The sequence below is a fragment of the Pelodiscus sinensis genome, chromosome 17, assembly GCF_052426305.1.
Source record: "Pelodiscus sinensis isolate ZL-2025 chromosome 17, ASM5242630v1, whole genome shotgun sequence".
NCBI lineage: Eukaryota > Metazoa > Chordata > Testudines > Trionychidae > Pelodiscus > Pelodiscus sinensis.
The window spans coordinates 22,007,792-22,019,925 of NC_143068.1; the positions used below are offsets into that span (position 1 = coordinate 22,007,792).

Consider the following 12,134-nt stretch of genomic DNA (forward strand, 5'->3'; position numbering starts at 1 on the left):
AATACAACCAACACAGCTGGATTTTAAATTGTGTCTTAGATAGGAAATGTATTCTCTGTGACATAAATAATTGAAATTCAGGATTTAGAGAAAATGACTATCAATATACATTTTTTTTGTTTGGCTGCAACACCACTTACTTAAAGCTGTGTTTAAAAGTGCTGGAGAAATTTCTCTCAACAGCCCGGATTCTGTTTGTTTTTCAGTGTATAGTAAAAGAAGTATTATCTGTTCCTGTAGCACCTGGAAAGCTTTATAAAACAGGGTAGATACATTTGTGGCCTAATATCACAAATGTGTGGAAACATATCACAATGGAATGCCTAGAATATGTACAGGAGGGCTCTAGAAATAATTTCAAATAATACACAGCACAAATGTAATGCCACCTTGGATGTACTGGTAATACATTACAAAATGGGTAAAGAGAATTTAGGCCCATGCTTTAGTTTTGAGCATCTCTTGGTGAACACAACTGCACATTTTTCATACACTAATTAGTGAGTGTAGATAAAACAAGCAGTTTGGCATTCCAACCCAACTGTAAACTTCATTCAGCTCAATCTAGCATTACAGAGACCAGGTTTCCTCAGTTGTCCCAACTACCCAACACTGTCCATCAGTGATCTGTCTGTGAAAAATTTTATTCTCTGAAAGCCCATCACTGAGAGTTTAACTTCTTCCAAAGCAACAAGGGCAGTTTCACTTCCAAGAAAGCTGACTAGCAGTGTACTTTGCTCACCTTTAAAGAAACCCTATGGCTAAAACAGTGCAATTTATGCTAGCCTTTTCCTTTAGCAGTTCAAGAGGAAGCCCTGAGCAATGGGAAATATTTGATACAGAAATACAACCAAGCCAAATTGTTAAGCATGCCTTTTAAAATAAAATGCATGACAGTGATACAAAAGAAACTGTTATTCGTTCAAGTGATACAAAAGAAACTGTTATTCGTTCAAGTTAGAACTATGACAATCCATTCATCTCCAAGGAAACTGACACACCAAATCTATCCAGAAATTTTACATTAAATTACAAGCTTTTGCCTTGATATTACTTAATATTGCGCATTCACCCTAGTCCCTTCCAATTATAATTCAAGATGTTGCTATTGCTTTTCCAAGCCCAACTGATCTTGTCTATTTCACTGACCTACCATGGTGACAAGTCCCGTCTACTCTACACTGAGCTACGATAGTGACAGAAACTGTGGAATTGCTGAGAGAGAGAGAGAGAGATTATAAAAGTTGATGCCTTCTGGTGGTCTCTTGCTAATGTTCCCTGGATCAAAATGTCTAGGGGCTGATGGTAGGGTGCCATTAGTGGACAGCTGTTTTGCTCTAGAAACTGCTTTTTTCTATAGTGGTCAATTTCAATTCAATGATGCCACTATAACTGACAAGAAAAACTAGCCATAGGTTGACTTGGGATTTTGCACGGGAGAGGTGGGTAGGAGGTGTCACTTACTGTCAATAGCTTGGAGTTTTTATTACAAGTTGTAAGTTTTGTGTCTACAGCAGTTTTCACAGTGGGCTGCAGGCCTACTTTAAGAAAGCTACTAATGGGCCGCTCAGGTTTGTTTACATAACAGCTCTGCAGTCACAAAGGCTCGCAGCTTCCATTGGCCATGATTCACCATTTGCAGCGAAGAGGAGCCTCCGGAAGCGGTGTGGCCTGGGCCATTGCTTCTCATGGCTCCCCTTGACTGCAAACAATGAGCCGCGGCCAATGGAAGCCGTGAGGCTCTATGGCTAGAGAGCTGTTAAGTAAACAAACCAAAACAGCCCATTAGCAGCTGGTCTACAATATGGTAGAAAGGGGGCTTCTCACCGCAGAGGCAGCCTCATTGTCTTTGTGTTGCTAGAACATAATTTCTGGTGGTACATGGCAGAGCAGCACATCCCTAGCTTTTGGTTCAAACTTTTCTGCTGGTGCTGCAGTATCCTCTATCTATGCAGACTGTTCAGAGAGACTCACCCAAATGTGAAGAGGAAGAGCTGTTAGCTGAGAACTGTGAGCTTGCTAGTATAAAGTTCAAAAACCTGCCCTCACATACCACCCTTTTAGCAAACATGTTTATAATCCTTAAATTATTCTAAGACCTGTTGCTCATATTTATGATAGGAGGACTCACACTAAATGGGATTGAACACTAAAAGTCAGGAGAAAGGTCAGCAAGTGGCATGAGAACTGACTAGACAAGCTTATACGTGGGTGCTTAGAGAAAGCGAGCAAACACTAGGTTGAGGCAGGCCTTGATAGTGCTCTCAAAAGGGAAGAGGATGCTTGCTTTCTCACTGCACCTTGACAATCTCCATTTAAACATTATTTCCATTCCTTTCTTAAATGAAAAACAAAGTCGAGATCCCAGCAGAAGGCTGGAGTTGCAGTTGTATCACACTGGGACTGGGGTTCAATACACAACTCTGCCACAGCCACCAGGTGGCACCTTGTGAAAGTCACTGATCTCTGTATTCCAGTTGCCCTCTGTGAAGAGAGAGTAATAACATATAGGCCTTTCTCACAGAAGTGTTGTGAAGATAAATCCATTAATCTTTTGAGCTACACACAGTGGAGCAATTAGTGCCACAAAACAGCCAACACACTTATAAATTAATTTACAAAATCACTCAGCATCATAAAGTGTCAGAGTTGGGAGGTTCTTTCCCTGAATACAAGAAAAGGCAGGGAAAACCTAGTTACCGAAGAAGCAAGATTAGCATGATATTCAGAATTACTTACAACGGTTTACACATGCTTCAATGACTCTGAAGCTCTTAAATATTACCAGAAGTTGCACCTCAGTTCTATAGGACTGCAAATGTACAAAGAGCTGGGCAGTGGTAGGTCATGGCTGAAACTATTAAAATCCTAAAGGCACAAAAGAAGAAAAGCCAGAATAAGCTAATGAAGCTGATGCACATATACTGGCTTGCTTGAAAGTCCCACTGTGAATCTGTAGCAGAGCTAAACTAGAACCCATGAATCCTGACTTCCAATGATGTGGCTTAATCACAATACCATCCTTTCCTCTTTTCAAGTCTTTGATAAATGCATTAACTAAGATTTCATTTTTTTACAATTTTCACACCGTTTTTTAATTAAAAAAAGTAAATATACCCTTGAAATTAGGAGTTTCATTAATGCTTTATAACTTAATCTAGTGTTTCTCAAAATGGTCCGCGGATCCACTCTGAGAAACCTGCTAATTGGTCACTCTGGTTTGTTTATTTACTGGCTCTGCAGCTATGGAGCCTTGCAGCTCCCATTGGCTGTGGTTCACCGTTTGCAGACAAGACTCTGTGGCTGCGGAGCTGGTAAATAAACAAACTGGAATGGCCAGTTAGCAGGTTTCTCAGAGTGGATCTGCGGATCACTTGGAGAGACTTAAATTAACTGTATTTTTATAAATTACCAGCAGGGGGCAGGAAATAATAAATTTTTCATGAAGAAATCCAACTTCCACAGAAGACTGATATATTAACATAGAACCTTCATTCATTTTAGAGATTGCTGCCTCTTTCAATGAAATAATGAGAACAGTGGCTCTGATCTTTGCCCATTTTTATGTTTCATCACCATTACAAAAACAAGGAGTCTGGTGGCACTTTAAAGACTTCAAAGTGCCACTGAACTCGTCGTTTTTGCTGAAACAGACTAACACGGCTATCTCTCTGAAACCTGTCACCATTACAAAGTGGCTCTAAGCCCAACCTAACAACAACCGGGCAATCAGCCCAATGTAAGGAGACACTCCAGCAGTGCAAGAGGAAACAGATCATAAACCACCCGTTCTTTCCGCAGCCAAACCGCAAAATGGCTAGGGAACAAGAAGTACAGTGAAGACTTCCCTGCACCTTTGCAGTCCCTGGCTGCCATACCAGTCCCTTAAGACTCTTGGAAGTCAGAGTATCTTAAAGAAGTCTTCAAGGTGCACTGAGTTATGTGTATCGCACAAAAGTATCAGAGAGACTTAAAACCATCTTTGCAGCTCTCCAGTCCCTTCTGGAGATGCACTGTGCACTATTCGGATATAGCCCAGGATTGGTTCTATTGGGTTGTAATCACACAATTCTTAGGAACGGGTATATCACAACAGCAGCACCAATTTACTACCAGAAAGCTGAAATAATTGACATCTCAGAATTTGTCTCCACTATGGGGTGGATCAAAGTTAAAGTGATCGATCCACGAGGGAGCAATTTAGTGGGTCCAGTGAAAACCTGCTAAACCTCTTCGGTCGACTTCAGTACTTAACCAGAACAAGATGAGTAAGGAGAGTCAACAAGAAAGTTTCTTCTGGTGCAGCGTGGACCCCACAGTAAGTAGAACTAAACTCTATAGCAAATTGCATAGCTGAAATTGACTTGTCCCACCATGTAGACCCTCAATGATACAAAAATATCTCAAAAACAGACAATTAACCTCAATTATATAATGCATCAAAACAACAGAAATTGCTAATATGCAGTACATTGTTTGAAGGGGGAAAGATACATTGCACCTTATCTGTCCTTTTAAAAACAATTCTATTATTTTCCTCTGAACAAAGAGCATCTGCATCTGGCAAAGTGATCCTCATCTAGTCAGAAATCTCAACAAGTTCCTAGCACCGACAGCTTAAAATATTCTTTGTGGAACATTCATAAAAAAATAGCAATGAACACTGAATGGGCACCTGAGGAAATAGCAATTTTATAAAGCGGCATTTACTTTCTCACTCACACACACACCCTTACTTTATGGTACTGCTTCTAGGATTTTCACATCAATCTGGACTAGTAACAAATATTTAATGTTAGACTCTCCTTCAGCCTGGTTTGATTCTTTACAGATCTGTTCTCCTTCTAAATAGCAAGCAAGATGTTGATCTTCAGTACTCCATACTGGAAACAAAGTTCATTTCCCTTCATGCTCACATTGCATAGCATGTTTCAGTTCTATAAAGTACTAAGCCAAATTCTGTTCATGTACAAGGGTAAAAGATAAAGTGCATTTCATGGCTCTTTAGCAGAGAGAAGTTCCTTGATTTGTTACCCCCCCAAAAAAGTACTTTTCCCAAGTGAGATTAATTAGCTTGCAAGTGAAAATGCAGAATTGAATCAAATTAAAGTGTGTGTGGGGGAGAGGGAATATAAAATCAACCTTTAACCACAGCAGCATGCAAATCACACATTGTGCTGTCACCAGAGAGGAAGACACTCAGTTCCGCTTCTGTATGGGACATTGTTTGAGGAGACCTACATGTTTACTAAAGCTTTGCTTCAAAAGTAAATTAATCAGATAGCAATGCCAGATTTTAGTATGTCTAGTTTACATATGTTGTAAAGCTTCCAGCATTGAATGCTACCACTGTACTTGTTGTAAAGCAGATAAACAGAAAAGGGAACAAAACTCTAATCCACTTCCCTATTTCCCTTTACTTTCTAGCCACTGTCAGAGGCATATGGAGCCATTAAGTAAATACAAGTACAGAATACTCAGAGAAATTAGCCAGAAACTGCTGAACTTTTTTCTCTTAAACACCAGGAGTAGCTTCCAAACACACACACTAAAAAACTCATAAGTCAATCCATATTTAGGATTTTGAGCATTTATGCTTTTTGAATATATACCTGAAGTGTCCTTTATTTGTCCAGAAAGAAAACACACTAAATTAAAGTTTAAAAATGTGCAAATGACCAACTAGGCAATAAAAATGTTATTGCTGCAGCTGAAAGCCAGTAAGCCTGGTCTACATTAGGACCTTATTTCAAAATAACTCCTCCCCTAAGGCTGAATTTATAAGCGGTAGTCTACACTATCAAGCCCGTTATTTCGGAATAATGGGCTATGGAATTCGAACTCTGTACTCCTGCTTTTCATCAGGAGTAATGCTAATTCCAAAAGAGTAATTTCAAAATAACGGTAGTGTGGATTGTTGGGATTTTGCGGTTCCCAGAAACTCAGGTGCTGGGCAGAATCAAGGGTCTTTAATTCGATTTGATTCAATTTGATTTAATTTAATACTTTATTCAATGTGCACAAAGGGAGAGCCCCTGGTACTAAAATCAGCCAGAGCCCCTCGAGCAAGGAGCCCCTCCCCATGTGCTGTTTCATAGCACATGGTTACAGGTTACATAACACAAACTTCTAAACCAATCATATTCAACCTTTCCATATATGGCTTTGTTTGTCACATGCATGCACCTCTCCACTCCACATGCCGAGCTCACCCCCCTCCCCTTGGCCTCCTCCAGGCTGTTGCTAGGGTGGTGAGCCACAGTATGCCTCTCCATGCATACCCTTCAGGATGCTCCAGTGCCGCTAATTTGAAATAATTGGCCTCTGGGAGGCCTCCCACAGCTCCCCAGAGTGCTTTCTGGGGCTCTAAGTCCAGAGGTAGCACATCCACATTAATGAAGCCTGACTTGGACTAATTTTGATGCTTTCCCATAGTGAGGTCACACTAGTTCGAATTTGTTAAATTGGATATTTTAGTAATTTTATTTTAGTAAATCGGGAATTTAGTAATTTTGAAATAGTTTCCTAGCATAGACATAGCCTAAGTGTGCACCATGAAAACACACACACACTTGTGTGTGTGCAGTTCTAAATAAATGGTCCATGGCATAGTGAGAAACAGTGCAGATCATTTTTACATCCTACTATGTCCATAAAGGAATTAAAGTAGCAGGACATCTTATGTGTCTGGCACTTCCCAAATCCAGATGCTGCAGCAATCCATAACATTAAAGCGTTCCACCACTGAATAAGGCTTATTTTTGGGGACTTGCTGTGTTTTTAAAAACCCCAAAACTATTTGGAAGAGCCCATTACTGGTTCCTCCAGAATTTAAAGACATCCCAACATTTCCAAGGAACTGTCAGGTGTGTTAGGGACATTTTTAGGAATTTAGCAAAGCAAAAATGTTTGCTTTCCAAGATTCAAAGTCTATAGCGCCAACTAGGAGTGATCTTTTTATTATAATTTTATTTAAAAAATGTAACCATTTTTAAGTAACATTCTTCTTTAATGTTATTTTATGCAGGTGCTTTTAGTTTTGGATGATGTGAAAGTTTGAGAGGAAATAAGAAAAAAAAGTCTACAGATTTCAAAACCAGTTCTATGCTTTCTCTTTTGAAAGAACACTTTAGGCAATTGACAATGTGGATTAAGCTACTCCAACATTAAAACACAATTTTAAATGGCAGACACACTGAATATTTAAAAGGTTCTGGCGCTTCTGTCCATGTACAACACCTGCTTCTTGTCTGGCAGCTCTCCATGCATTCTAGATCTATAATATGCACATTACAGTTTTCTTTCAGACAGATTCTACTATTATTGGCACAAATTCACAGTATAAATCACCAGGACTCCCCAAGATGTGAATGAGTATTAAAGTATACAATAAAGTGCAACTCATTCTGTCTTGTGGAGCCATATTATGGAACCTGTACTGTAACATGCATTTACAGCTTACATCAGAATAGAAGACTCTTTTCTTTAACGTTATTTCAATGCAGGTGTTTTTAGTTTTGAAAGGACTGAGTGAAACTTACAAATGCTATGATATCCAGAATTAAAAGGTAGACTTTTATCCTCAACCCACCTACTGCTTTAGTATTACTCTAAAGGCTGTCCAGCAGTGACTGGCCTTAGGAAATATAGTGTATCTGGTTCTGTGAAACCTAATACAACAGCACATGACTGGACTTGAAATGGAAAGTCTTCATTTTTAATACCCTGGACTTTTGTATAGTCAGAATCTTTTGTTACTTAAAACTAGTTTTGGGGGCCTCTAATGATAAACTCATTATAGTTCTTCTCCTCTAACTTGCTATAGCAGCTCTTGTTCATCATCTTCAGATCCTGAGGGTCCTTGTCGCACCTCTTCATACCATTTGTTGGTGAGGCTTTTCATCTGTAGGCGTCCATGATGTAGGTCCTAAGGCAAAAGGAAATCAAAATTGCAGTTTAGATTCAGCACTGTGAAAGTGAGTGACAACTATATATATTCATTATATATTAGCGATGGGCAACCTAGGCTACAGTGCAGACTGCAAGACTGTCGTAAGTAAGATAGTCTCCCAGGATAGGGTAGTTTTGCCAACTGTGCTTGCATACCTAGAATTTGCAGTGTGCTGACTGCATCCAATCAAAGTGCTGCTACAGTTCAGAGGTAGCACACAGCTCTCGCAGTCAGTATTGTGTATAATCAGCTTACCCTTCACTCCATGAACATAGGAACGGCCATACTGGGTCAGACCCAAGGTCCATCCAGCCCAGTATCCTGTCTGCCAACAGTGGCCAATGCCAGGTGCCCCAGAGGGAGTGAATCCAACAGATGCCTTCCATCTCCACCCTCTGACAAACAGAGGCTGGGGACACCATTCCTTACCCATACCGGCTAATAGATTCATGGAGGTAAGGTCCATTAATGGCTCTCTCTTTTAAACCCTGTTATAGTCCTAGCCTTCACAACTTCCTCAGGCAAGGAGTTCCACAGATGGACTATGCGCTGTGTGAAGAAGAACTTCCTTGTACCCTTGCTTTATGTGTGTGTCACTTTAGCAATACTAGTAGGATTCTGAGCATGGGTAATGATCAACAAAATGTCTTGTGGGGTATGCCTAGAATCCTGATGGGCCGCATGCAGCCTGTAGCTGCAGGTTGCCCACCACTGTTATATAGCATTCATTCCCATCATTTCCATGTCTAACCATAGACACAGTTATGCTCGCAGTGGAACACACACAGTGGTGAAAGGTGGACTCTAACTCTGGTTTCTCAACCCCCATGCTATCTTCACTGGAATCTTATTTTCTCTGGCAGGGAAAGGTACAGAGCAAGAGTAGCTTGGAAACAGGTTTTCCCAGGACCCAGAGACCAAACAAACCATGCCAGGTGCAGCAAAATGGTGAATTCTGCAACAACAACAACAAAGGCTGAATTCCACAGCATGTTGGGGAAAATGCCAAATCTGTGGCTACAGAATCCAAGAGTCTACAGGGCTTTCAGCGAGAAGAGCAGTTGACTCTTCTGAAGAGCCTGAAGCAGAGTTACCAGGTTACTTGAGTCACAGTTTCTAAATTCTCTTTACAAGGTGGTGTATAAAATTTAAGTTAAAACTGCAATTCCAGTGCACAACTGTGTGACAAAGGGAGAATTTTACAGCAAATTCCATAGCTGCAGTATACATGGGGCTCTGTATATAACCAGTCCTGCCACGGCTTGGGCCATATGTGTGGGCAATGTTTTGCACTAATATTTTAGCTTTGCTAAGTCTGGTGCTTTGATTTTTAAGCACTATCTCCTGAGCCTAGGTTTAGTAATTAAATTATTGATACAGGTATCTTGGTCTGTAAAATTAATGAAGAATTTAATTAAAGCTCACATTTCTGTAAGTTTATTACAAAGTTTGGAAGCCATGAAAAGTATTAACTTAAATCAAATTAGCATTTTACGGCAGTCCTAGAGTATGGAAACTCTCTATAAACAAGTAAGCCTGGTAAACTCACTGTGCCCAGCTCAAAAGTTACAAATCTGCACCACAGATCCTTGCATGCCTTTGAATGGAATTCCACAAAATGCTACCCTAACACTTTCTACAATATTTCTTTTTCAACAAAACAAACAGAACCCACCTCCTGCGTGAGCCGCCTTGTGAAGAATGGATTCAAATACTTGGCATCAAGCCACATAAAGCCTTTGAGATCCTGGCGCTTTATGTAGTGAGCTTCGTACTCTTCCTCTGTGAGTTCTGATAAATGTTCAGATTCAATGGTATTTCCCTGAAATGATCAGACATATTGTAATAACTTTGTAAATCTGACCATTTAATCTTTTGCTTTGTTTTTAAATTTGTTCTTTTAAACAACTTTCATCTGCCTCTTAGTGACACGTGATTCACAATGTACTAGCTATTACCCATTTGTATATGACTTACTCCATCCTAAATCTTGTCTGTGTTTCCATCGAAGTTACCTTATTTTGTGCTGATCTATTTGTAATTAGACTGGGCTACAGTCATTACTTTAGATCTCTACATTTTGAATAGTTGGTATAGTAATGTTTTTACAATATTTGTAAATGACAAGGCTTTAATACTTTAATGTATTTTCCTTAGAATGGTCACACTGTATCAGACCAATAGACTATCTAGTGGTTAGTATTAGGTGCTTCAGTGGGAATGACCAGAACAGGGCAATCATTGAGTGATTCCATCCCCTGTTGTCCAGGCCCAACTTCAGGCAGCCATAGTTTTAGGGACACCCAGAGCATGGGCTTGCATCCCTTGGCATTTTGGCAGATGGATTCCATGATCTTATTTAATTATGTTTAACCCAATTAAACTTTTGGTCTTCACCACATCCCCTGGCAACAAGTTCCTCACACTGAGTGTGTACTGTGTAAAGAAGTTTTTCCTTGGTTTAAAAAAAAAAAAAAATCTTGACTACCGATATGGAAGTTGTTCCATACCCCAAGCATTTTTGTCCCTTCCCTGTATTTTTTCCAATTCTTATATATCTTTTTTGAGACTGAGTAATCTGAACTACACACTATTCAAGATGTGAGCATACCATTGATTTGTATAGTTGCTTTATGAAATTTTCTGTCTTCTCTCTCCCTTTCTTAATGGTTTCTAACATTCCTCTTAGTTTTTCTGACTGCAACTACACATTGAGCAGATGTTTTCAGAGACTCCTTCACAAAGACTCCAAGATCTCTATCTTGAGTAGTAACAACTGTTGACACCATCATATGGTGTGCACAGTTTCTTATATGGATTGCTTTTCACTTAATAACATGGAATTTCATCTGCTAATTGTTCAAAGAAGCTGGGTGCGATAATGTTTTATTGGACCAGCTTTGGTTGGAAAGAGATGAACTTTCAAGCCACCTATAGCTTTTTCTCAAATTTAATAATGGCACTGTGGTCACTGTAATAGTGACATGAAGAACTCTGTGTGTCTCAAAAGCTTGTCTCTCTCACCAATAGAATATATTCTGCAACTTATACAACTAGAACTATACTGCATACGTTTTGTTGTCCAATCTCCAATTTTGTGAGAATCCTTTCTAACTTTTTGCAGTCAGTTTTGGACTAGCTTGACCACAGGTTGAAAACCACTGATAAAGAGTATCTCCTAAATAAATCCTCTCCATGGGATGTCTCTGGCTATGTCTATGCTGGCAACTGAATGACACAACTTTTGTCTTTCACAGACGTCAAAATGACACACACTCCCTGAAAGACAAAAGTTTTGCTGACAACAAGTGCCAGAGTGAATAGCACTTTGTTGGCAGGAGCACTCTCCTTCTGACAAAGCTCATTGAGACTGGAAATTTTTTGTTGGCAAAAGAGCCAACAAACAGCAGCTACACTGAATGGCAGTGTAGTGACAGGCTGTAGTGACACAGCTGTGACACTAAAAATTGCTTAGTGTAGATAACGCCTCTGTCTGAACTGCATGCTGCTCTGTGCTGTCTTACCTCTGAATTTTAAAAAAACCTTTCATTGCTTTCATCTCATTTTCCAACGGAAAGTACCAATGTACAGTTACTATGAATTGATCTTCTTATAAAATTAAAGAAAAATATCAATGATCATTCATTTAAAAAAAAAAAATCAGAATAAAAGGAACAAACCATTTTTTCAGTCTTGCTGAGGTTAATATCCTTCTTGTTCCTTCTTCGTGCTTTAGAATCCTCAATATCAATCAGTCTGATAAGGGGCATGGTTCCTCCACCCAACAACAAAATTGTGAACAACACAATAATGATAGTTGTGGTCCCAATGAGCTGCCGCTTTTCTATTGGCTCCAAGCCCAAATGGAGGCTCAGGGCATATGGAATTGCCCCACGTAAACCTGATCAGAGAGGATTATAAACTAAGAATAAGTGACTACATCAACAGCAAGATTTGCCCTCCACACCCTTATAAATCAACATGGTGTCCAACTTATTGGAAGCCTCTTCTTTTAAGCCTATTTATGTTTTAAGATTATCTAGTTCTTATGCTGCGCCCATCAACCTTTTATTTGATTGTCTATCTGAATTTCTAAATGAATCAGATCTCTATAGCCTTTGAATGCAAGTCTCTCAAGCTATTAGGTTACTAAAATCAGGTTATTTTAAAGGCAGTCTTTGTA

At 39.5% G+C, this 12,134-nt stretch overlaps 1 protein-coding gene across 2 annotated transcripts in view; it reads right to left on the bottom strand.

Annotated features, from left to right (window-relative positions):
• Nucleotides 1-348: 348 nt before the first annotated feature.
• Nucleotides 349-12,134, bottom strand: part of SLC9A8 (solute carrier family 9 member A8) — a 67,064-nt gene continuing 55,278 nt past the window's right edge. For both annotated transcript variants that reach the window (XM_006129459.5, XM_075901222.2), the window contains 3 exons: nucleotides 11,632-11,852; nucleotides 9,627-9,773; nucleotides 349-7,927 (listed from right to left, as the gene is read on the bottom strand). In XM_006129459.5, the coding sequence (XP_006129521.1) occupies nucleotides 7,820-7,927; nucleotides 9,627-9,773; nucleotides 11,632-11,852 (476 nt within the window). In that variant the 3' untranslated portion in view covers nucleotides 349-7,819. The remainder of the gene's footprint in view (nucleotides 7,928-9,626; nucleotides 9,774-11,631; nucleotides 11,853-12,134) is intronic.